At 38.9% G+C, this 26,752-nt stretch overlaps 1 protein-coding gene across 1 annotated transcript in view; it reads right to left on the reverse strand.

The window, feature by feature from the left end:
* NETO1 (neuropilin and tolloid like 1) overlaps positions 1-26,348 on the reverse strand; it is a 107,989-nt gene extending 81,641 nt beyond the window's left edge. Inside the window, exons 1-4 of the mRNA XM_059410096.1 lie at positions 25,974-26,348; positions 23,972-24,025; positions 23,601-23,738; positions 17,289-17,537 (exon numbers count right to left, since the gene is read on the reverse strand). Coding sequence (XP_059266079.1) covers positions 17,289-17,537; positions 23,601-23,738; positions 23,972-24,025; positions 25,974-26,001 — 469 coding nt within the window. The 5' untranslated portion in view covers positions 26,002-26,348. The remainder of the gene's footprint in view (positions 1-17,288; positions 17,538-23,600; positions 23,739-23,971; positions 24,026-25,973) is intronic.
* Positions 26,349-26,752: the final 404 nt, after the last annotated feature.

Consider the following 26,752-nt stretch of genomic DNA (forward strand, 5'->3'; position numbering starts at 1 on the left):
CGTTGGGAGGGTTGCGTGGGGAAGGACCATTGAGACACAGTCTTCATGTCATATCCAGAAGTTCCCCCACTTATCCATGGCACTCATCATACTGGGTAAATTATTATTCCCTCAAATACACTGTAATCTCCTCAAGAACAAAGACTGTCTCAATCTCATGTCTCAGCATTTAGAGTCTGGACCAATTATGGGTCAACAATCTTCTATTGTTATTGAATGAATTTATGAAATAATGAATCAGAGGTTTAGATGTGGCCTCAGGGAAAAACACACCACAGGTGAAGTAATGCCAATATTCTGACTGTATCACTAAGTAGAAAATTCTATAATGATAATGTGTCGAGTACTGATCTCATGAGGAAAGTAAAGCTAAGAGATTAAGTAATTGTTTTTGCCAAAAGTCACATAACAAAGTTTCCAAGCCACAATTTGAACTTAGACAACAAGCTAGCACCAGAGCCCATGTCTGACCATGTTTCATAAAATTATTTTATATATATATATGCATATGTTTATATATATGCATGTGTGTGCAAGTTTATATGCCATATGAAACCATAAAAAACTATGAATATGAGAAAAAATGCATTTATGCAGAAATGGAGAACTAAAACCATAGACAAATACACTATAGCAATTATTTGGCACATTATTAATCTTCTCTGAATAGAAAGAGTATCTTCCAATATATTTAAAAATAAAGACCTAAAATAAATTCTTTTTAGTTCAATATGTACTAAGATTACAGCTTCAAATTATTTGTAAATTAAAATTACTATTTTCCCCCCCTGATGAGGAAATACAAGTTACACTAGACATAGATTGAAACCAGTGAGGAACTTCTCTAGAACATGAGTGTCTTATAGGCTTAAAGAAAAATTTCATCCAAAGATAACAAGAAAACCATACCAAATCACATTTTTAGAGTGACTTTACCTCCACAAAATGTTGGACTTCATTGTGGATTACTTTATGTTCTAGAATAGAAAATGGAAGTTGTTGTTAAAAGAAAAACTATTTCCAATTCAAGCTGGGAAGTGAAAAGTTTGGCACAGTGAGGATAAATGCCAATCCTGACATTCTGAACAGAAAGCTATCATGTTTATTTATGTAATTGCTACGTTTCTCTTTTGTTGAGGGTTCATAAATAGTTCGGATGGAAATAGCATCTGGATCTTTTTTCTAGAAAATGTGGACACAGACCAAAAGAAAAACAAAAAGAAAAGAAACAAAAATAAAAGAAAAACAAAAATACGAGCTAGCAGAGTGAAGAAGTGCGATGGACAGCCCAGGGATTCGGCAGCCAGAAGGAGCAGGAAGGAGAAAGGTGTGGAGATGCACCGCCAAGTCTCAAGGTGTCTCAGGGAAAGAGGTATGCAGCCTCTGCCCGTAAATGAGAAATGCTGAGAAGGAATGGGTGGCAGGCAGGAGTAGAGGAAGAATCCAAGAAAATAACAAAGGGAATGCACCAAGTGGAAATAAGGTAAAACAAAAACAAAAACAAAAACAAAAACAACAAAAAGAAACCCAGCTGTCAATCAAAAATAAGCATGGTTATATCACTATTTAAATGCTCGTGTCCTTTAATTTCAAACTGAGATGTAAATACAATTTGAAAATTATTATTAAAAGAAAATAATGAACACATGCAACAAATATCAGGAATAATTTTCTCACCAGTTAACCAATGATCTATGGCAGAAGGTCCTAATAAGGCCCATGAAGCCCTTGACCACCGGCTTTACCAGCCCTTGTCAGGACAACCATCTTCTTTCCCAGTTTCATCGCACAGACACTGACCAGTCTACAAATTCTACGTTGTTTGCCCATCAAATCTGCTACACTTTCCCTTCAGTCCCATCAGCAAGCATGATAGAATCTAGGAATGTTTTAAGGGAGTACTGGTTTTCTGCATCACAGTTCTCCCTGAATCACTTAGAGAACCTCCTTAGGGCTCTGAAGTACAAATTTCAGAGGAAAAGTTCCCAGGGAAGAATATAGTTTTCTGATTTGGGTTCTGATCAACAGAGAACAGAACACAAGTGACATATTTATGACTATGATGTCCACCTGCTTAGAAAAGTCAAGTTTAGTTCTTTTGTGGGTACACGCCTTTGCTGATTGCAAAGAGCCCTACTGTATTATCATCATTCTATAATTCTGATGGTAGTCTAGTTGAAGTGAGGTATCTGAAAGTAGCTGGAAAGGGAAAATGCCATAAGGAGGTACTGAGGCAGAATTTCAAGCAAGTCAGCATAGCTGTGAAAATGGTGGGAACCTGGCCAAGTGAGCAACCGAGAACAGACAGCAGAGCTCTTCTGAAGCAGAGGCATGGGGCAGATACACCGTGAAGAGGCAGAGGCTTCAAGTGTGCCAGGTTCTACAAATAGCTATTATTACCACAAACAAAAATACCACCGTCCCAATGCACACCTTCAGGAAGGACTGCAAGTCATTATTTTGTTGCAGATTCAGCCATAGTTATGCATAATGATGGCATTCACATAAAATCAAATGATATATATAGACATATTCATACATCCACATAGAAAGAGTATCAATTCATGTGTAGGAAAGTCAGGCTGAAATGACTGGGTATTCTGCATTTTGGACACAAGTATTTTCAAAGTTTGAGCTGATGGACTCAAAGGATTATGTCCTTCATCCCAACAATGAATTCTTACATCATCTGTTTACTTTCTGTATCAGTCCCCAAATTCCAAAACATTTTTGAAAGCTAGTTACATGCCAAACTAGTTTCCTTTTGCTCCTCTAACAAATTATCACAATTTTATTATCTTACAGTTCTGGATGTCAAGTCTAATATAGGTCTTACTGAGTTAAAAATCAAAGTGTTGGCAGTATTCTGTTCCTTTTCTGAAGGTTCTAGGAGAAAATCCATTCCTTGCTTTTTTCAGATTCTAGAGGCTATCTGCATCCCATGGGCATCTTCCATCTTCAGAGTCAACAATAGCCACTTGAGTGTTCCTCACATCGTATAATTCTGACACTGATTCTTCTGCCTCCCTCTTGAAAGATCCTTATGAACACACTGGGTCCATCCAGATCATCTAGGATAATTTCCTTGTCTTTGGATCAGCTGATAAGCAACTTTAATTTTGTCCACAACCTTTATTTCCCTTTGCCATGTAGAAGAACATATAGCCAGATTCAAGATTTCTGGATGTAGGAAAATGGCCCATCTTTTTGGGCGATTATTCTTCCTGCCATGGTCTAACCTGTGGCCCATCAAGATTCAAGTCCATCCCACATGCAAAATACATTCATTCCATCCCAAGGTACCCAAAAGTCTCAACCCATTACAGCATCAAACCAAAGTCCAAATCCCATCAGCATCCCAACATCTGTGTCATTTAAGTCAGGTAGAGATCAGGCACTGGATATAATCCTGTAGCACAAGTTCTCTCTATCTGTGGAACTTTAACCCAAGAAACATCTTTCCTGCTCCAAAAACACAATGGTGAGGAAGGCATAGGGTAACATTTACATAGATTTCTCCTTAAAAGAGAAAAAAGTGGAAAGAAAAAGAATTCTGACAGTCCCAAGCAACTATGAAATCCACCTGGAAAATTCCCCTTAGTTTCAAAGCCTGGAAATAATCCTCTGTGATTCTTAGCTCTACCTTGGGGCTCAAAGCCTCATCCTCTGGGCCTGGGGTTGCTCCTCTGAATCAGCCTTCCTTTTTCATAAAAGGTAGAACATGTCTGCAGCTGAGAAGTTTTATCGCAGGTTTCTCGCCTGTAGATATTTGGGGGTCTTAACCATTTTCTTCCATTTCATCCTGTCTCCTTCAGTTCAAGATGGCAATGTTTCTGCTGATATAACAACATTCCCAGCAACCTCCTGAGTCTCCTGTGTCTATCACGAGATTCACTCTATTAGCCAAGAGTCTCCTCCACAGGTCTTTTCTAGATAATCCCATCTCTATTTTTGGCTTCTGCTGAGATGACTGAAGAGATTTATGAGTCACACACTTAATCATTTGAAAGAGCCTTTTGTGAGACTGAATATTTTGATGTTTCTATCTTTCCATAGGATTAGCAAAAGGTTGTCCAATGAGAAAACCTTCATTTTTCTCTCTAGAGCATGTTTTTCCAACCCCATCCCAAGCTCCCTAAATTTCAATAGGCAGTAAATCTCTTAATTTGAGAATCGTTTGTAATCTAACAAGTCGTTAAGCCTCAATTACTTTTGGTTTAAAAGTTATTTCTTCAATCTGTCTCTTCCCTCTTGTGCCTCCCTAAAGCATTAAGGAGAGATCAGGCTGAACCTTCCACACTTTGCTTGGAAATCTCCTCAGTGAAATACCCACGTTCATTGCTTAAAAGTTCTGCTTTCCATATAATGCCACGACACAATTCTGCTAAGCTTTCTGACTCAAGAGAACAAAGAATCCTTTTCCTCCTGTTTCCAAATCCGTGTCCCTCAATTCCTTCTGAGTCCCCAAAATTGGCACCTTCCACATTCACATTTCCACCAGCAGTTTGTTTATGATGACACATGTATTCTTGAAGGCCTATATGTTTCCAGCAGCCCTCCTCGCTTCCTTGTGATTCCTTATTGGCAAAGTTGTTAATATCAATGTATCTATTAACAGTCTGTTTAAGGTAACATAGGCTCTTTCCGTCATGCTTCTCAGCAAAATTCTTCTACCTTTTGCCCACTGCCCAACTGCAAAAACCATATCCACATTTTTAGATGAGTTTTTACAGCAGCATTCTATTTGCAGGTAGGAAAATCTGTATCAGTTTCTATCACTGATGGAACAAATTACTATAAACTTAGATGATTTAAACAACACAGATGTATTATATTACAGTTCTTAATGTCAGAAATCTGAAATGGGTTTCGCTGGGTTACATCAAGGTGATGGCAAGGTTATTTATTTTCTTTTCCTTTCTTCAGGTTCTAGGGAAAAATCCATGCCTTGGCTTTTTCAGTTTCTAGGGGCTCCCCACATTCCTTGGCTCATGATCCTTTCTTCCAACTTTAAGAGCAGAAATGGCATTCGATTCTTGCTTGTATCACATCGCTCTGACATTGACTTTTCAGCCTTCCTCTTCCACACCGAAGAACTTTAGTGTTCACAGTAGCACCCTGAGTAGCACCCTTGATTTAATCTATTATCTAAATTCCCCTTGCCATTAACCAAATATATTCACAGATTCCAGGGATTTGGTCATAAATATCTTTTTTTTTTTTCTTTTTGGGAAGTGTAGGGAGGGGCATTGCTCTGTTTAGTACAGTCTCTCTGATTTTTGTTATCTTATAAAGTATAAACTCATTGTATGGAGGATGGAATCTTGCATATACTATATTTCTACAATGTTGATATACAGCACATATATCAGGTATATACGACATCTCCACAGTACATGTGTTGAACAAATGTAGTAGCAAATACAGCCTAGTGGAAATTGCTGTTCTCTGCATTCACTTTAAGAATAGTCGTATGAGCTATATTCAAGTAGCTATAATGGCATACAAATGCTAAAATAAGGAAACACTTTTGGTCAAGAAAATATAACACTGTGGGTTGCTTTCCTGATAATTCCTTGATTTTATGCATATAAATAAAATAACATTAAGTCTCAAACTATATGCAAATTGTTACAGAGGAAGTGTTTTAAAAAATTATAGTTAGGTAATATTATCTGAGGCAAAGTACATCAGATGTTTATAATTTGAAACACATTCTTCTTGAATATGCAGTGATAAAAGAAATGATAGAGGTTTTTTTTTATTATTTTACCAAGAAGCTTAGTGACTCCAGACATCCAGAAAAAACAAAACAAAACAAAAAAAATGACAATGCAAAATGAAGACAGAACATACGCATTATTTCTTTCTTTTGTTTGTTTTTTTTTTTTTTAGATGTTCCTCTTGCTTAAATGATACAATTTCTCATTAAGACTATCTAAATGAAGGGTGGACGCTGGTCCTTTGATGCTGGGACTACTGTGTGATTGGGTACAGAGGTGATGTTATTATGACTGATTGAGGCATGGCCTCAGCTAGTCCGTAATACACGTTTGTGCAAATTAGTAAGCAGTATTGATTTCAGGATATAGCTCTGCACCAGGGCATCTGAATGTAAATGGGATCAGCCCTTCCTTCTCCTTCAACTGAGTGTCCTTAGGGTACACAGCTGTCCACAGCAACCTTGAAGTAAAGAATGGTGCTAGAGACTAGAAGCAACTGGCCATGTCCATCATAGCAGATGTTTGAGAACAGGGAATAAATCACATACTTCAGGCTCAGATAGGTTGAAAGGGCAGAGTTTTATAATATCATAGGTAGAGGGAGAGGACACAGATCATTGTCTCTTCGGCCATCTTGAATTAAAAGACATTTCAGACAACATGAAAAAGATAAAATTTTAAATTCATGCACCAGTTAATTAAACTTCTTAATATAACTGTACTAAATGTGCTTGCAATATGTGATGTGATTAAAGTCATAATCTCTACCCTTTGAAGAAGGTGTATCAGCACTATGGTTGTGTAACCGATAAACGAGCAGTAACTTAACTTCTACACAGAGTCCTAAACCTAGGCAGCAGATTTTATCTATAGCTTTGGTATCTTCATCCTTAAAATGAAAAGGCTGAATGAGGTGAACTCCAAGCTCTCTTTCATATCTAAAGAAAATACACATCTACAGCAGAAATATGCCCGAGTCTCCATGTGGTCGAGCCCCAGATGTACCATAATTAATCTTGTGTGCCAGCAATTAACCGCTAAATAAATATAGACAACTTAAAACACTTTTCTATGCCTCTCCAGGAAACAAGTTGAAGGAGGCATTCTTTCTGTACGGGAAACTTCTTAAAAATCTTCCTTCTCTTTTGTTATTGCCTTTAGTATTCTCTGCACAGATGGCAGCTAATCCTGGAAATCCTCTCTCCCACTCTCAACTTCTCTCCTGAACACCCACCAAGACCAAATAGCATTTTGTCTCTCTCTTTATTCCTCATCCCTCCCCCTAAGCCCTATATTGTACAGCTCAGATGAACCAAGGGATGTGTTGGGTGGATGAGAGTAGGGGATAGATAAAACTGCCCTCACAGGAACATGTTGGTATCCATTACACACTCAATTTTGTCCCTGCTGTGACTCTCAAGTTTTTAATTTTATTCCTTAAAACATAAGCCCCCATAAAAAAAAAAAAAAAAAAAAAAAGAGTGGGTCAAGATGGTGGCATCTGAAAACCCTGAACTCCCCTCTTCCATGGAAACATCAAATCAGCAGTTACATATATAGCAATTTTCTCTGAAAAAGACTTGAAAACTAGATGAACAGCTTTTCTACAACAAAGGATATTGAGAAGTCTGAAGAAGCAGAGATAGATTCCACCAAGCAGGTGAAGAGGGAAGAATGTCACAGATATGGAATGTATCAGTGAGGAAGGAGAAGTCTGAGCCCTACATCAGGAATCCCAACTCTTGGGACCTGTACTGGAGAGATGAGCCTCTCAAACGTCTGGCTTTAAAAATCAATGGGGTTTCTATCCAGGAGATCCGATAGGTTGTAAGAAACAGAAACCCAGGTCCAGAAATCCCAGAGAATTCCAAATAAAATAATCTCAAAGATAGCCACATCATGATTCATTATAGTTAAATGTCAAAAGTTAAAGATAAGAGAGAATTTTAAGAACAGCAAAAGAAAAACAACTTGTTACATACAAGGAAATGTCCAGAAAACTATCAGCAGATTGTTCAGCAGAAACTTTGCAGGCCAGAAGAGAATGCCATGAAATAGTCAAAGTATTGAAAGAAAAAAACAAAACAAAACAAACAAAAAACCACAAAACTTCTAACCATGAATACTCCATCCAGCAAGATTATCATTCATAATTGAAGGAGAGGTATGTTTTCCTTAAAAACTAAAAGAGTTCACCACCACTAAACTGGCCTTATAAGAAATGTTAAAGGAACTTCTTTAAGCTGAAAAAAAAAAAAAATTAGCACTAATTAGTAGCAAGAAAACATATGAAAGTAAAAGTCTGTCTGGTAAAAGTAAATATATAGTAAAGTGAAGAAACTACTTATAAAGCTAACAGAAAGATTAAAAGACAAATGTAGTAAAAATAACCATAACTAAAATAATTAGTTAAGGGATATACAAAATGAAAAGGTGTAACAGGTGAAATCGAAAACAAAAAACATAGAGGAGGGTATATACATAGAGTTTTAGAATATATTCAAATTTAACTTGTAGAGCACCTAGGTGGATCAGTCGGTTAGGTGGCTAACTCTTGATGTGGGCTCAGGTCACAATCTCAAGGTCCTGGGTTCAAGCCCTGAGTAGGACTCTGCACTCAGCAGAGTCAGCTGGAGATTATCCCCCTCCCTCCTCCCTCTCCCTCTAAGCTCTACCCACCCACTGTTTACTCTCTCTCACTCTAAAATAAATAAATAAAATCTTAAGGAAAAAGATAAAGACAACCAAAAACAAAACTTTATGTTGCTATTAACCTAAAATAGATTGGTATATTTGAACTGATACATAAACTTCATGGTAACTACAAAGCAAAAAACTATAGATACATAAAAGATACTAAGAATGGAATCTAAACATCACACAAAAGACATCAAACTACAACAGAATAAAGTGAGAGAAGAAGAAAGGAATAGAGAGGAACTACAAAATATGTCTCAATAAATTTAAGAAGATTAAAAATATGTCAAGCATCCTTTCTTACCAAAAATGTATGAAACTGAAAATCAATTAAAAAAAAAGAAAACTGGAAAAATCACAAATATGTGGCGATTAAATAACATGCTGCAAACAACTAACGGGTCAATGAATAAATCAAAAAAGAAATAAAAGAGTACCTTGAGATAAATGAAAGTGAAAATATAGCATACCAAAAGCAATGGGATACAGCAAAAGCAGTTTGGAAGAGTTCAATTGCTTATCTCAAGAAAGAAGGAAAAAAACCTCAAATAAACAATGCAACTTTTCACTTAAGAAACTAGAAAAAGAGGAACAAATAAAGCCTAAAGTTAGCAGAAGAAAGAAAATAATAAAATTAGAGTGGAAACAAAGAAAGACTAAAAGGAGGAAAGAGCTGGTTTCAAAGAGCTGTTTTTTTTAAAGATTAACAGAACTGATAAACCTTTATCTATACTCACAAAGAAAAAGAGTGAGGGCTCATATAAATAAAATCTGAAATGAAAGAGGGGAAGTTGTAAGTGCCCAAAGGAATACAAAAGATCATAAGACTACCATGAACAATCATACATCAACAAATTGGACAACCTAGAAGAAATGGACAAATTCCTAGAAATATACAGTCTTCCAAGATTGAATCAAAAGTAGAAAATCTGTACAGACCAATTGTTAGCAAAGAGATGGAACCAGTAATCAACAACCTCTCAATGGAGAAAAGACAAGACCAGATGGCTTCACTGGTGAATTCTAACAAACATTCAAAGATTTTAATAGCTATCCTTCTAAAGCTCTTCCAAAAACTTAAAGAGGAGAAATGCTTCCAAACTCATTTTACGGGGCCAGCATTGCCCTGAAATCAAAACCAGACAAGGACACCACAAAAGGAAAGACAGAAAAAGAAGGAAGGAAGGAAGGAAGGAAGGAAGGAAGGAAGGAAGGAAGGAAGGAAGGAATGGAGAGAGAGAGCGAGAGAGAGAGCAAGAGGGAGGTAGGGAGGGAAGGAAGGAAAGGAAAATTGAAAAGTAAAATCGTTATCCCTGATGAGCACAGACAACAAAAATCCTCAACAAAATATTAGCAAATTGAATTCAATAAAAATGATCAATATACACCAGGATCGACTGAGATTTTTTCCAGGCATGTAAGTATGGTTCAACGTCCACAAATCAATCAACATAATATCCTGCATTAACAAAATGAAGGATAAAAATTATAGGATCATCTCAAATAGACGCGTTAAAAACATTTGATAAAATTCAACATCCATGTATGATAAAAATTCTCAACAAAGCAGGTAGAGAGGGAATGTCCATTAACATAATAAACACCACCTGTGGCTATAGATGTGGAGATAACATCCTACTTTACAGTGAAAAGCCAGAAGCTTTTCCTCTAAGATTAGGAACAAGACAAGAATGCCCACTCTTGCCATTTTTATTCGACAGAGTGTTGGAAGTCTTAGCCGGAGCAAGAAAAAGAAATAAAAGGCTTCCAAATTAGAAAGGAAGAAGTGAAACTGTCACTACTGGAGGACAACATAATTCTAAATACAGAAAATACAAAAGACTCCACCAAAAAACTATTAAATGAATGCAAATCAATAGTAAAAATCTGTTGTCTTTTTACACATGAACAGCAATCAGATTAAGAATCAAGAAAATCCTTAAATTACGAAAACAACCCCATTTACAATTGCTTCAAAGGAAAAAAAAAAGTCTGGGAATTAATCTATCTAAGGAGGTGAAAGTCCTACACACTGAAAATCTCAAAACATTGGTGAAAGAAATTGCAGAAGACACAAATAATGGAAAGACATTCTGTGCTCATAGACTGTCATAATTTATATCGTTAAAATATCCATATTGTCCAGAGTAACCTATAGATTCAATGCATTCTATATCAAAATCTCATTGGCATTTTCACAGAAATATAACATTTTTCACAGAAATAGAATGAATAATACAAAAATTCATATGAACCACATTCCTAAATGCCAAAGAAATATTGAGAAATAAAAACAAAGTTGAAGGTATCATTCTCCTTAATTTCAAACTACAAATCAAAACTATAATCAAAACAGCACAGCACTGGCATCAGTCAAACGGAACAGAGAGCCCAGAAATAAATTTATGCATATATAGTCAACTAAGTTAGGACAGAGGCAAGAATATAATGGGGAAAAGACAGTGTCTTCAATAAATGGTGTTGGGAAAACAGCCACACAGAAAAGAATGCAAGCGGACCACTACCTCACACCATATACAAAAATTAATTCAAAATGGATTAAAGACTTGAATATATAACCAGAAATCACACAACTTCATAGAATAAAACATAGGTAGTAAGCTCCTTGACATCATTCTTGGCAATATTTCTTTTGGCTCGGACTCTAAAGGCAATGGCAACAAGTGGAAAAATAAATGGAAGTATATCACACTAAAAAGCTTCCGCATGGTAAAGTAAACCAACAACAAAATACGTAAAGAAATCATATAACTCAATAACAAAAAACAATCTGATTTTCTAAATGGGAAGAGGTTCTGCACAGACATTTTTCCAAAGAAGACCTGTAAATGGCCACCAGGCACATGAAAAGATGTTCAACATCTCCCCATCAGGGGGAAATGCAAATCAAAACCACAAAGAGATATCTGCTGACATCTCCAAGAATAGCTATCATCACAAAGACAAGAAATAACAACTGCTGGCAAGAACGCATAGGAAAGGGACCCTCCTCATGCACTGTTGGTAGGAATATAAATTGATGGAGTCACTGTGGAAAACAGGATGGAAGTTCCTTTAAAAATTAAAAATAAAGCTATCATATGATCTAGCAATTCCACTCTGGGTATTTATTCAAAGAAACAAGCCACTAATTTGAAAACAGATGCACCTCTATGTTCATTGCAGCCTTGTCTACAAAAGCCAAGATATGGAAACAACCTAAGTGTCCATCAGTGAATGATGGATGAAGATGATATATAATGTGTCTACGTATACATGTGTATATATATTATATGTAATACAAAGGGCTAATTCACATGCACACACACAATGGAATTCTACTCAGCCATAGAAAGAATGAAATCTTACCATTTGTGACAATATGGATGGCTCCTAAAGGCACTATGCTATGTGAAGCAAATCAGCCTTAGGAAGACAAGCGTTGTATGATTTCACATACGTGTGGAGTCCAAAAAACAAAACAATGGAACAAACAAAATAAAACCCAAGTCATAGATGAAGAACAGTTTAGTGGTAGCCAGATCAAGGGAACTGGGGGGCAGGAGTGAAAGCGGATCAAGAGGTACAAACTTCCAGTTATTAAAAAAATCAGTCATGGGGGTGTAATGTATGGCATAGTGACTCCAGTTAATGTATTGCATATTATTTATAACTTTATATGGTGATGGGGAAACTAGACTCATTGTAAACATTTTCCAGTGTATACAAATATCAAATCATTATGTTGTAGATCTGAAACCAATGCAATGTTGTTGTACCTCAATTATATTTAAAAAAAAAAAAAAGAGGAAATGTGATGTTATTTCATACATTTTCTCTCTGACAGCCTTTGCTGGGCTGAAGTTAGACCATTTGGGGTCTACATGCAAAGATAATAGAAAGGCAACAAAATGCTATCTGATCTAAAGTCATTCAATTTTTTATTTATATGTGAAAAACAAAGTAAACAAAGTCCTTTCAATTTTAGCTTTTAAAACCCTTTACTCTTTCATTTTTTAGAGTAAAGTTCAAATTAAATTGTAGTTGTTAAAAAATGATACAGGTAAATAGATGTATGCATTTTTTTATCTTTCCTACCAGAGCAGGTATCACAACTCTGATTATGAAGAGAAGCAAGTGTAGGAACTTTCGATAGGGTGAATACTCGCACATGCACTCACATTTCAAATACAAAGAAGAAAAGCACTGTGTGGGATAATTAAAATAGCTTCGAGTCCATGACAATATTTTACCTAAATAATACATTTCATTCAATATGCATAGAAATCTTTTTAAAACACTCGATTTAAATCACATGTGGTGTATCATTTCCATTGCCTTTGATGTCAATCAGCTTGGAGTCTAAGAGGAAGCTAAGAATTGGGCAGAAGGTTCCTGAAACACTTTGAGCTCTCAGATGAAAGGTGCTGTTTAAGTACAAAGTATCATAATAATCTCAATATATTTAACAACGCCACTCACATGCATGGGGACACCTGACTCTGCCTCACCTGTTTGGTATTTTGAGGTACAACCCTTAAGTTGAATTTCTCTAATAGTGTATATATAACATTGTTTCATAAAACTAATTCAGAAAAAGAAATCATCGAAAAAGGAAGATCATAAACATTTTATGTGGATGATAAGCAGAAAATGCCTCTACTAGGAATAAAAGCACAAGGCTAACAAAAGAGACTTATTCCTAAAGAGACTGAAAGGATTACTTTCCCCAAGAGTAGAGCATCCTAGATGTTTGTCTTCCTTAATATTGAATAAAGCCCCTCGTAATGCCACTGGACTGGGGGCACAGCAGATGTTACATGTTTTCTCCTTCATTTATATTTTCCAGTGGTAAAGAAAATTGAGGCATATAGGGACCTGGCTGTAGGGGAGAATTATTTTCAATTTGAAAAGCATTCTCAGTTTGAGTAAAAAATAAAATGTGGATTGTAGACAAATGGTATTCTTCTGCTCCAAAATTCGTTTAAAGATTACTGACTAAAGTATTTCTCTTTTTTTATTTTTTTAATCTTAAAAACTTGTATTTACATAAGTCATACCAAAAATGTAGTATCCTTTTCAAAAATGAAAGTATTACTGATAATGCTAATACCTTGTCACCATGTCCCCATCTGGGTCCCTTCAATTCCTCCTCATTTTCCACCAACCCCTACCTAGCTAGGGCAACTGTTGTTCATTTTTCTGCTATATATTTGATTTAAATATTTCCTTCTTTTTGTTTACATTGTTTATTTTTATTATTTCGAGTTAGCCTATTTTCTTTTATTTTTTGTTTATTTTTTATTGTGTTATCTTAATTGCCATACAATACATCATTGGTTTTTGATGCAGTGTTCCAAGATTCATCATTTACATATAACACCCAGTGCTCCATGCAGTACGCGCCCTCACTTTTTTTAAGATAAAAAATGGTTGGGGGGTGCTGGGTGACTCAGTGGGTTAAAGCCTCTGTCTTCGGCTCAGGTCATGATCTCAGGGTCCTGGGATCGAGCCCCACAGCAGGCTCCCTGCTGAGCAGAGAGCCTGCTTCCTCCTCTCTCTCTCTCTGCCTGCCTCTCTGCCTACTTGTGATCTCTGTCTGTCAAATAAATAAATAAAATCTTGGAAAAAAAAAAAGATTAAAAAAAGTCCTATGAAGATGAGAAAACTGTATCATTTTACTACAATGAGCACTTTCTTATGTTTTCTCATTAACTGTGAGCTCCCAAATTGTCCATCATGTAACGTTTAACATTTTCGGTGATTCTGAATTCATCCGTCTTCTCTGAAGCGGGAGCACATTGCTGAGGAGCGCTCACAACACAACTGTGTTTACAAAGAAAGAAGAGAGGTTCCCTTACAGATCACCCTGGGGCCTCCCACCAGGCCTCTGGGTCCCCTGGTCCCTCTTCAGACCCCACCCTTGTCCTTTGCTTCTGCAGATTCCAAGGCAAGACCCCGCCAACCGCTGAGTCCTGCTCAACCTCACAATTCTTACACGTGCCTGACTACAGCCCGGGGTGATTCACTGGCGCACTGTGGGCCCAGGCACTGACACAGTGTGCAAAGATAAGCAGAATCCGTGAAATAAAAAGTGAGGACCAATCCAGTGTGACAGGAGAGAAAGGAGCTACCCCTTTAAGAGTGCTTCCATGGCGTCTTTTCTGGCTCTGCTCTCCTATCCTGCACGTCCACACAGGACCTCCAGTTCGCTAGCTCCCACTCACCATCGCCCCGGAACGCAGGTGCCTGGACCCCACACAGAGGCCTGGACCCATTCAAACACACAGGGGACAGGGAAAGGGGACATCTTACAGGCACCCGTTTTGCACATCTGCCACCCAAATCAGAGCGAGAGCGGTTGTAATTTAAAGTCTCTGAGACACTTGTTCTCCCAATAAACTACAACAAGGCCCCTCTGTTCTTAAAGAACACGTGATCAAATTAATAAAAATAATAGCAACCAAGAGCTGAGATCTCATAGGAAGTGAAAAATCCATAGACAGGCATTGGTTGGCAAACACGCAATCTTCAAACACTCCAATGTGGTGGTCAATACCATCCTTATTTTATAAATTAAAATATGAGGCATAGAACATTAAGGATCATGTCCACAGTTTACAGCAAGCAAGAAATAAGAGAGCCAGTGTTGAAGCCAGATGTATTCCAAAACTAGTGTTCCTCAGAACCACGGTGGGGTCTAGCTCTGGAAGTGACCTGGTGGGCAGGGGGCATCCCCCTCCAACGTGGGGTCCACTTTGACCACACCTAGTGACAGCATCTGGTGACAGCAACAGTGACTCGTAATTTAAATCATGAAGTTGACTTCACGAACTCTACCTTTTCAATTTCTCCAAATCACCACCTGAAGCACACTCCCATATCAAAATTAAGCCCAAATTAAACTGAAGCCTGCCTGACTCCCTATTCCCTAAATGCTGTCTGAATTATTACTAATCCCTGCCCCCTTCCTCTTTCATTAACTAATTGGCTTCCTCAGTCCTGCCTCTTTATGAAATGAGCTGTAGATGATTGTGCCACTCAGGCAATGGCCTTGAGCCATGGAACATCGATGTCCGCAGTCATGGAAGTTTTACAAGTCTCTCTTTTATGGTCGTCCTCTTCCTCTGTACGCCAAGCCTACACCTCCCCGCGCCCTTACTTTACTCTAGTTTATCTAAATGGAAACAGGATCCTCACTCAATCCATAACTCATCCTCAGTTTCATGCCATCAGTTCCTCACGTTTCCTTCTAATTCAGTAGTTCCTGGCAATAAGATCTCCTTTCATATACAGATAGAGTAAAGTGACTCTAAAGAAACAAGGCGCAAAGAACAGGGACCAGAGTGGCTTTTTCAAACCTTGAGAGACCACACTGAGCTCCAACATTTATGTTCTCTCTGGCAGAGCTAGAAACGTGGACAGCAAGGCTTATGTTGGTAAAATTGACCCTACAACTTTATGCAACCTCAATTTTAAATCCTAGACATTATCCCCATGATTTCCAATCTCAGGGTGAAGACATAACTTATAAAGGTCTAGAACTATCTTTAGGTCATGGTTATACTAGAAATTACCAGTCAAGAAAAAAAAAAAAAAAACACATTTCCGTGTATAACTCTAACAACTAATAAAGTAATCTCAATGCTTGCAGTTTTTCAGAATACATCATGTTAGTTTAATCACCAATATGAAATAACCATGCCTTCTGCAAAAAATCCAATATTAACAAAACATAATTAAAATCACAATACCTCTTAGTGATACTGTGAAAACATTCCTAATGTTTAAAGTTAATACGTATGATAGATTAATATATGACTTATTTAATGTAAACCATGATATTGTAACCAAAGTCCTCATTAATCTTATATTATTATTTTTTTTTAATTTCAGTGCTTGAACTGAGCAGCTACGCCCTGCTCTTACATTACCTCCATAACATGTAATAGAAACTTCAACAAATTTTACATATCCTACAATTTCATCTCCTGTCTTTAATTATAACCTTAGTAAAGCAATATATACAGACTGGAAAAATAGGTAATTACGTATAAATAACATGGTTTATGTAAAGAGTTGAGTCATCTTTCCATTAAAAAAAATGACTTCACTTCATCAAATTTCAAATCGCTTCAGCCTGATGTTGCAATTTAAAAATGTGATAACCAATTTTTATTGCAACAAACGGCAACTCATCATCAAGTGAGCCAGTCGACATCATAGACCCTTTTTTTAATATTAGCAAGTTAAAAGGAAAATTGACATAGAAAGCATAATTGTGTAATGACAAATAATGTCTGTAGACTTTGCAAATGAATATTTGGCTGCTATGGGTCTCAGTTTTGCTTTCATCAGAACTCTCAGGAATTTGCATTTCTAAAAAGGAATTAGACTGCTTTATAGTAAGATCCAGTTTGCTTTAAAAATCATAATTTCCAGAACAAAAGAATATTTTATTCAAGTTCTCCAAAGATCATTTTGATGGATACATTTTAGAATACTACAATTGCCTTTTCAAGTTTATAGGGATTCAATGTATACTGTAATTAGTTTCTTTACTACAGACCGCCTCTCAAATTACACATTTCAGCATAATGGAAGTCCATTTAATTAACTGTACTCCTGATGATCATGAAGACCCCTGAGTCATTACACTCACCTCTAGTGGAGGCTAAATTTTAAGGAAAATTTATTTTGCTTTCAGAATTTATGAAATGAAAAGAGAAAGCACTATAGATGTGTTTTTAAATAGAGTTAGACACTTACTTGAGAAAATAATAACTTGTCTTAGAAAAGTTCTTCTACTATGACAACAGACAACTAAGGAAGAAAAAACATAGGAAAATAAACCAAACCCTCACTTACCAGGTGTGAAGTTGTATCGAGCTGAAAATCCCATAGATTCCAGCTCTCCATCAGCAAAAAATTTAATCCATAGAAATCTTCCACTGGATTTTATTACAGGTGGATTTTGTTGTCCACAAAAGCGTCCAATTATTGGAGAAAATCCAAAAGGTCCATCCCGAACTTCAATGTGATCAAATTTGCACTCCCAAGACGGTTCAATAGAGTACTTTTCATCAAAGTAGAGTTCAATGCACTGTCTTGGGGCAGCTGAAAAAAAGGAAAGACTATATCTAGAAGACCGTTTTTCAATCTTTAGGTAGATATTTGTAATTCTACTTCAGGTTGTACCTGTACATCTATCAAACTTTGAGTATGACGTGCGTAGAAGAGCAAAGCAAGTCTGTAATACAGAGCATTCTAACATTTCCACAAGAATGTCTCGGGGATGCTCCTTAAAACTGGTGATGTTGCACAGAAGATTATTCAGATATAAAATGACTGTTTCAATGTCTAACACAGACCTCATAAATCACAGAATTTTTTGTGGAAGACCACTAAAGTCAGGTTTAGAAAGTAGAAAGACATCTTTCTGTCACTTTGCTCATATCTTCATATCTTCTTAGGTGTCCAGTTTTAAGATCAAAAGCCACTTACGAGTTGTTAAGCATAGAGTTACCCAAACATCCGAAGACTCCCAGTCAGATGTCTTGATTAGACCCAAGTGCATATACAAGGGTATTAAGAAGAATTTTTCTAGTACACAAATCTCACCACGTCACCCTCAGGTTTAAACTTAGCAACTCTCAATCAGCTACAGAAAAGTGATCAATGCACTTGACACTGCAGGACCCTTGAGGGTCTCCCACTACTCAGACTTCCAGGGTCTACCTACTCCAAACACAGCCTAAGTTCTGGCCACTGCAGAAACACTGTTTTCTAATGCAATGTGCTCTTTTGGGCTCTCATGTATTTTAGCACTTTCTGGAGTATCTACCTCCAATTTGCTGACTCCTATTTATGCAGGAAAACCTTGTTTACAAGAACCACCCATCTGAATCTACTCACTAAGGAAAAATGTATTCACCTTCTTAATTCAGCACTCAGCATAGTACTTGTCATTGAGTATTTCTCAAAAAAAAAAAAAGAAAGAAAAAAGAAAAGTCTCTGTTGGGTGAATAGTAAATGAGGTTATCATAAATGTGTTTTAGAGCTCTGTACAGCATCAGGAAGAGCCTCAGAGGGCTCGCAGCTCTACAGACCTCCACGTTGGATGCACTTACTAGTGTCCTGCCATTTCTCCCTTGTCCTGTCCAAAACAGCTCAAAATCCTGGCACTCCAGACTGGTATTCAGCCGGGATACCCCAGAATAGCCATAACAGTTGTCGAAATATCTGTACACATTTATCCTAGTTAGTAAACAGCTGTTGCCTTGAGTCCTTTGAGTGCTCTCCTGCCATGTGGCCCTCCTCAGGGACCAACACCCTCCAGAAACTTATAAGTTATGACCCGGTACAGCATGGCCTGCTCCCCATGTGGTCAGTAATCATTCTGAATGACTGCTGTCCACACCACACCAGTTCTTAAATGTGTATTGAATATCACCCTTGATGGCTTTAAAACAAAAGCCTTGCATGCCTGGATGTCAAAATTTTAGAGGGAATTGAGATACATGATGAATTGGAAATTAGAGATATACAGAATAATCAAAGCTCATTTGGTTTAAGGTCAATGCATGTGACAAGACTATTTTAGGGAATATTTTTAATCTCTAAAAATGTTTGTAACTCTTTGAACATTGTAAAAGAAACATTCATTACTCTTCAAGAAAAACCAGGGATGGTTTTACCTACCACTACAGTATATTCACAAAGGTCAACAACTGTAGTATTACCATATTGATAGATTTGATGAAGTTTCAATAATTTTTTTAAAAATATCTGTAAATTGGAAAGTATCCTAAGAAATTACTTGGAAAACCATGTGTTTTTGTTTGTTTGTTTGTTTTTGTTTTTGTTTTTTTCCCCTTGAGATTATTTGTCTAACAACAAAAAGGCAAAGGCTCAAGAAACTGGACCTACTGATGTAGTAGAATTCAGTATACCATTTGTATGCATTAGCATCTTATAGCGTGTGCCTGTTTATCTGCTCATCGGCAAGCCAGTATGATAAGTTTTATAAGGAAATAAGCTACTGGAGAATGTAGGATATTTCTTTCAGTTATAAATAACGTATGCCTAGGGATCAATAAAGCATTGAGAACAACTGTGCTAATTTACTTAAAACTCTAGGAAGCAGTATCCATCCATCTAGTTCTCCCTATTAGGAAAGGCACGGCCATCAAACGTGAACTCATGTATGCATACCTTCATTTTCACTGTTGCTTAAGTGAATGAACAAACAAAACAGAGTGAATGCTTCACTGCTGCCCAGCATGGATGAACAAACCTCCCAATGTTCCTTTACAACACAAACTATCACCATGGCCTTGGGCAGTCCACACTTATGGACAGCTCATCTTCTTTTGGTCAGCATGTTGAAGTTAACGACACACACTCACATACAGAATTCCACTAACTGAATTTTCAAAGGCAATAAAATAGGGTTTTATAAGTGAACACGCCATGTGGTTGTTGTAATTCAAAACAAGTGATTATAGTACCTGGACGGCATTGGGAGCTCTCAAGGTTCAGCTCCTTACACTTAACGTTTTCCTTCCCTTCGAATCTCTCAATTCACAGCTGCCTTTCACACTTTCTCTAAGTCATCTGGTATCTGATTCTAACGTTCCTTTATGAGAGGTCTTACCCTCCTAACCTGTCCATGGGTACACTGACGACCTGAGTACTTTCACCTGAAAACTGCACATAGATACAGAACATTTCCCCCTCTTCGAAGGAGTTTTAGGACAACCTGAAACCATGAAAGGGATCTCCCTTTCTGTGACCTCCACTGTTCATCAGAACCTGTCCTACCTCAAGAAACTTGACCAATGATTTAGACCATTCTTAGATTTTACATTCACCTTTTTCTACAGAAGAGGCTACTCTTTTCAGAATTAAACATGACAATTTGCACCCCTGAAAGCGAGAAAAGACGAAAAGACAAAGAAAGTGACTGCCTTCCTACAGTGGGTCCATCAACACCCACCCCCCACACCTCCCCCCGCAGTGAGTCAGTTCCCACCTCCACTGGGGCAATGAGTGCACACGTCCTAAAGTTACCATCAGCTTCTCAGTGGCCTCATGCAATAGATGTGTTTGCTGCTACCTTACTTGTCTTTGCTGTAATAGTTGGCATTTTGGCTACTCCCTTCCTGCTGAAATGCCACCTCCAGTATGTGCTGGGGCATCTTTTACCTGATCTCTAGTCCACCCCTGTGGTTCGTCCTTCACAGTCCCTGTTACCCTCTCCTTACTCTCCCATCCCTTACCTACTGTTTTGCAGAAACCCATTTTATGTCTTCTTTCCACTATTTCTAGACCAGAGTTCTGGGTACCACTGGCATCCCAATGGATGTATATATTACAGTATAATGATGCCTGCAGCTCCATCAAAGACAAATTAAACCAGACTTCTTGGGGACAGACCCAGGGATCTGTATTTTTTGAAAGATTTATAAAATAGCGCTCCTAATACTCTCTCTGGATAATTTTATTCATACCAAGAGCCTCAACAACAATTCATATTTATAACCTATAAATATCTATTTTCAGCCCAGAGCTCTCCAGTGAGCTAAAGACTCACATATCCAATTTCTTTACACGACGTCTCTATAAACACCAAAGCGGAATTCATTATTTTTCCTTTAAACCCTATTTCTCTACCCATATTCTTTACCTGGCATGGAAATTCCATCTATAGGGGGCGCCTGGGTGGCTCAGCGGGGAGCCTGCTTCCCCTCCTCTCTCTCTGCCTGCCTCTCTGCCTACTTGTAATCTCTGTCTATCAAATACATAAATAAAATCTTAAAAAAAAAAAAAAAAAGAAATTCCATCTATATGTCACCAAGAATCATGTCGGGATTTCCTATCTCTCCTGCCTACATCCAGGCACTTGTGACTCAGTTTCCTAAAGACCTCTTATCTCTCCCTCTGACCCACAGCCAATGTTATTAGTGTTGTTCAGGCTCTTACTATACTAGACCTTACTCATAAGAGCTATGGCTTATGTGGTCCTTCACAATAGTCTCTGCTTACTACTTTTCCTTCTGTCACCTCACCAAAATATCAGCTTATTATTTTTCCACTTTAATTATTTCAGTGGCACCCCATCGTCTATGATACCAAGTTCAAACTTTCACAGCTGGACCAGACGGAATACCAGTTCTCCTTTATCTGAGATGGTTGACCTCTTGAGCTTCCTTGCTTCTCCCTGTCCTCACACCATGCAGAAGCTACCCCTGGGTCCAGATCACACCATATCTTGAGCTTTTGCACAGGCCATTCTGAACAGAGAATTACCTCCCTGAAGTTTTTAAAAACTGAGTGAAAGCATCTCCTTCTCGTAGGCTCCTCTTCTCTCTGCTCCAAACACTGCTAATTTGGGGGTCCCTTTAGACTGTTTACTGAATGGGGCATAGTCCCCAGACCACATTTTAAGTTCCATAGGCAAGTACCATGGTTGTTTTTATTAAAAGCTCTCTAAACTGTACCTAGAAGAGTGGCTATTCCTTAGTAATTTGTTCAATAAATCTTGGTTAAATAAATGTATGGAAGAAAACCATGGCTAGTATGAAGTATTTCAAAAAGAGTGCAGAAGTATGATTAATAGTAACAGGAAGTTCTACTGATGTCTCAACTTTATGTTTAGTCCTTGACATAACTAGGAATAAATGTAGATATGTGCATGATGTGAGAATAAAATGCTAGTGATGCTTTTCAATTCTAAATAACAATAAACATGGAAGCACAATTAATATACAAAGATCTGCTTCTGAATTAATCCTTCAAATGAGAGAACTAATTGATTTTATTCTTTTTAATAGTTCTAAGTTTAAAAATACTGTTGCTTCAAAACACAGATCAGGTGAGTTTAAGCAAGACATTTAACCTCCCTGTGTCTGTTCCCTGGTCATAAAATAAGGACAACGAAAAGTACCTACCACCTAGTTTAAATGTTTTAATATACGTTAAGTTCTTTGAATGTTTTATGCATATACATACAGATATATATATAATAGATAGATAACATTAACTTGGTGAAGAGAACAACTAAGTTTAACCCGGAATTTCCATATTTCAATTTCTTTTTCTATCAATCACATGAGGAATAAAACTGCAGAGCTCAGATTTCTGTTTTCTCTTTTTATTATCAGAGCTTATGCTTTTTTTCCTCCTTCTTATAGTGCAGTATATCTTTGCTAAAAGTTCACCCTCAAACACAGAAAGGAGAGAAGTAATATCCTTAGCTTAAAAGTTATAAAAAGAAAAAAAGAATCATTGCTAAACAGGAATTCTTGAAATCAGTTAAACAGAAAGCCTTTTCCTTTCCAAGATCTACCAAATGAACATGCCCCTCATTTAGATATAAACACTGAGTGTACACTGTCTTTTTCATCAAGATGGCCCAATCTGTCTATGTGTGTGAGGTAAGGAGAAGGGTTGCAGGTTTGGGGCTTTTAGGTATTAACACTTATAGTATTGAAATCTTCATCAGTAGATGAAATGATCATTCATTTTAGAAAGCTGTTACTTAATCTAGTGCTATCTACAAGGATAATGGAAATTGGAAACGTTCAAAGGGAAATGAATCTCTTTCTCAGAACTATTTATCTTTTGAGTTAGGAAAGAAAATGATGAAAAGAAGCGTCATAATTTGGAATTCTGACTTTGGCATTAAAGGATGATAATGCCACTTGTTAACATAAATTAAGGCAACTATCATTCACACTATTTGGAAACATGATTATAGATTGATTTTTGACATTAATATCTATTTTTGTACTTTAAATTATTAAAGAAAAATAACAAATGTATAGGCTTTTCTACTAACTGGTAACCAATAAAATACTAGTCTCTAAAATTGTTATACATTAGGTAATATTATCCCAACTATGTGTCCATTCCAATTAATTAAGAGTTCTAAATCAACTCTTAACTGCAAAATCAACTGCTTTTATTTGTCAGAATTTACTTACTCAAAACCCATTGCTAATAATTTCAGTAATTAGTTTGATCCCAAATTTTAGTTATTTGATTCACTAAGAGATATTTCTGTGTATGGTCTCCAAAACCAATACTTTAATATATACGCATATTGTCTATCAAAATCATAGTGATGACCAGGTTTGGCTTGGAGCTCTCTCCAGCCCTGGCTGTCTCACCCCTTACCTTCTATGATGTAGATGCACTCTCTGTCAGGAGGGTACTTGCTGGGGTAGTTGGGAGAGGTAAAGATACCTCCCTCTGCATGTTTTGTCCAAGTTCCACACTGCACTGACTTCTGAGTTTCTGAGGTGGCTTGCTTTTCTGTAAAAAATAAAAACAAGTACCATCATCCAATTTTCTATAAGACTAAAAATAGAGAGGACATTCTTATAATATCCATTAGTAAATTAATTTTGAAATGTCGTCTTAGTCAAAATCAATCAATTATACACACTATAAAATGTTCAGATATTCTGGGATATTAAGAATATGGGGAAAATAGGAAAATGTAAATAATTCGAGGTCTTCCACTGCATTTTCCCAAAGAAACACACCTGTTCCTTTCTTGGTTGCCCCAGACAAATGGAAGATGATTAAACTTGCTACAACTGAAACAGAAAAGAAAAATTAGAAAGAGATCATATTAATATACACAGAAATGATCGCATTCTATAACAACATAAAGATAATATCAAAGCAGATTCACTGTATTATTGTTAACCATTCTGTTAACTCAGAAGGTGCCAAAACTGGTTAAAAATGTACAAATCAGGAAAATTTAGAAATCCCTTCAGGAAGGAATGCAAGTTAAGGATGAATGATTCCCCAAAGCTGCAAATGTGAACCTCAAGACTTCAGAGGCAATGCTGTAATTTACTCAAGCACATTCCAGTAGGATTTCAGGATCTGTATTGTTTCCAACTGCCCACAGGGAATGGCTTTGCTAGCAAAGAAGAGGAAGAGTGAACCAAACTAAAGGCAGAAAAGGCAAACAATGAGGGCTGACCTCAAGGCACTGCCAGTGTTGATGTATTTGAGAAAATAAATACTAGGGCAGATCCTACGGTAGGTGGGGGAGGGGAACAGGAGAAAACAGATAAATGTGGATTGAGGGCATTAAGCAGTTTTACAAAAATGTTTCTTATGAAAAAGTACTATACCAACCAAGTAACCCCTGTCTTCACCACTTCCTAAGCTATGCAGTTAATTTCTCCTAACCTTAACCTTGACTTAATATTCAGTATTACCCAGAAATGAGCATTTTACTGAACCAGTTTTTCAGTATCAAAAAAAGACCCCGATCTCTAACAAGAGTGAATCCGCAAAGACCATTGCAACCCAAACTTCTGCTTGACTTTTGTACCTTGATTTACACACCATGTTTATAGAACCTGAAACTAGAAGAGTAATGAAACAATCTAGTCTTCATAATTACTGGTTTTTTCCTCTTCTGCTTTATCTCTGATATTTATTTTGTTGCCTATTCCCTAAAAGCTCGAGCTTCCGTTGGGTATATAATCACATTTCCACTTACAATTAACTTGGGAAAGGGAAGGTATAATTTGCGATGATTTCCTCAACCGAAGCTCAAGGAGGAGCTTACAGATTTATGCTTTTAGGTTATTCCAGGAAGAGAACCTGGGCTTTTATACTGGCATTTGAGAGAGTTCCAGTTAAATTACTTCCTAATCCTGCCTGATCATTCGCTTCGATTAAAACATTAACTGTTGTCGTCTGTGTCTAAACAGAAAAAAGAAATCTTATTGTAATTTGCCGGGATTCTAGACACACACAAACACACAGGTGCACGGCCATCAACACCGGGACGTACTCGCGCTGTTGTCTTTACTCTGCTTTTCCTGTTTTGATGGAATCCCACGGTGGAACAAGTACTATGACTAACACATCCACAAAGCCGGTCTTTTAACTGCGTGGCACAGGATTAACACTGGAATCCTAGCTTTTTTAATGTGGAATTTCCACCGCACATTTTCTCACACTGCCTTTTACTTGAGGACTTCTGAAGCCATTTTCCTCTCAACCGCATGCGCTCCCGCACGCCCACGACGCAACACTAAAGGTCTTCGGGCCACAGAGTTGAGGCTGGCCCGCGCCCTCCCCACGAGCGTGGCGTTCAGGTGCGCCCTAAACTCCCTCCTGCAGGGAAAGTAGGAGCCCGCGGAAGCCCCCGGAGCAGGGCCGTTCCCCGCAGCCCGCCGACCGCCGGCCCCGCGCTCTCCTTTCCACCCGCGCCCTCGCCGGGCCGCTCCCAGGCGCTCCCGCACGTGCTCGCCGCCGCCCCCGGGACGTCCGTGCAGACGGCAGGGACGCTGTCCCCCGCGGCTCCTGAGCCCCAGAGACCCCGGGCCGGGCGCCGCCCCCACGCCTCGACTGATTATGCTGCAGCCCAGAAAGTTCACAGGTGCCCGGAACCGCGGGCACTGCGGGCTCCGGCTGGAGCGCGGCGGCGAGGCTCTCCCCTGCGCGTTCGGCCGCGAGGGAGGCGGGAGGGAGGAGGGGCCGCCAGTGGACCCGCGCGGCGGGAAAGGTACTCACTGGGAAACAGACTGCGTCCATAGATCATGTCTGTTCGTTACACCAGAGGCTCCGATCTCCACTAATTCCATTTAGAGCCGGGAAGACTTCCAGCGGTGGGGACAGGACGGAGTCGGGGGGATTAAATGTGCAAACCCAGAACCAAATGTAGGGGGGAGAGAGCGCGGGGCAAGAGCGATCGGAGCCCACACAGCAGCACGATCCGAATTCTGGCGTCCTCCGCCCCTGGCTCGCGCTCGCTCGCGCTCGCTCCCTCACCGCCGCGAAGCCAGCATCCCCACCGTGACGCTCGCATCACACCCGGGCGCCGACCGCCACCCTCAGCAGCGCCGGCGGCAGCACCCTCCTTCCTTGCATCATCGCCGCCGCCGCAGCTGTCAGGACGACGCGCGGGCAGTCTGCGCGCGGGCGGCGGCGGGCGCGGGGCGAGCCCCGGGGCGCCCGGACCGGGGCCGGGGCCGGGGCTGGCGGCGGGCGCGGCGAGGCGGGGGGCCAGTCCAGACCGACGGCAGCGACGGGGCGGGCGGGCGGCGGCGGCGGCGGCGGCGGCGGTGGGGCTCGCTCAGTCCCCAGTTTCGTACACCACGAGCGGCAGGTCGGAGCAGCCTCTCCGGGAGGATGTCCAGCCGCAGCCCTCCTCTCTCCAGCCCCTGGGGACCTTCCGCTGAGGCATCGAAGACAGGAGGAAGGGGTCCGTCATCGGCTCGCCGGGCTCCGCGCCACCTCTGCGATCTTGCGGAAAGACGAGCGGGTGGGTGGGCGTCTGGGAGGAGGGCGTG

Source organism: Mustela nigripes, chromosome 8 (assembly GCF_022355385.1).
Source record: "Mustela nigripes isolate SB6536 chromosome 8, MUSNIG.SB6536, whole genome shotgun sequence".
In the NCBI taxonomy this organism is placed as follows: domain Eukaryota; kingdom Metazoa; phylum Chordata; class Mammalia; order Carnivora; family Mustelidae; genus Mustela; species Mustela nigripes.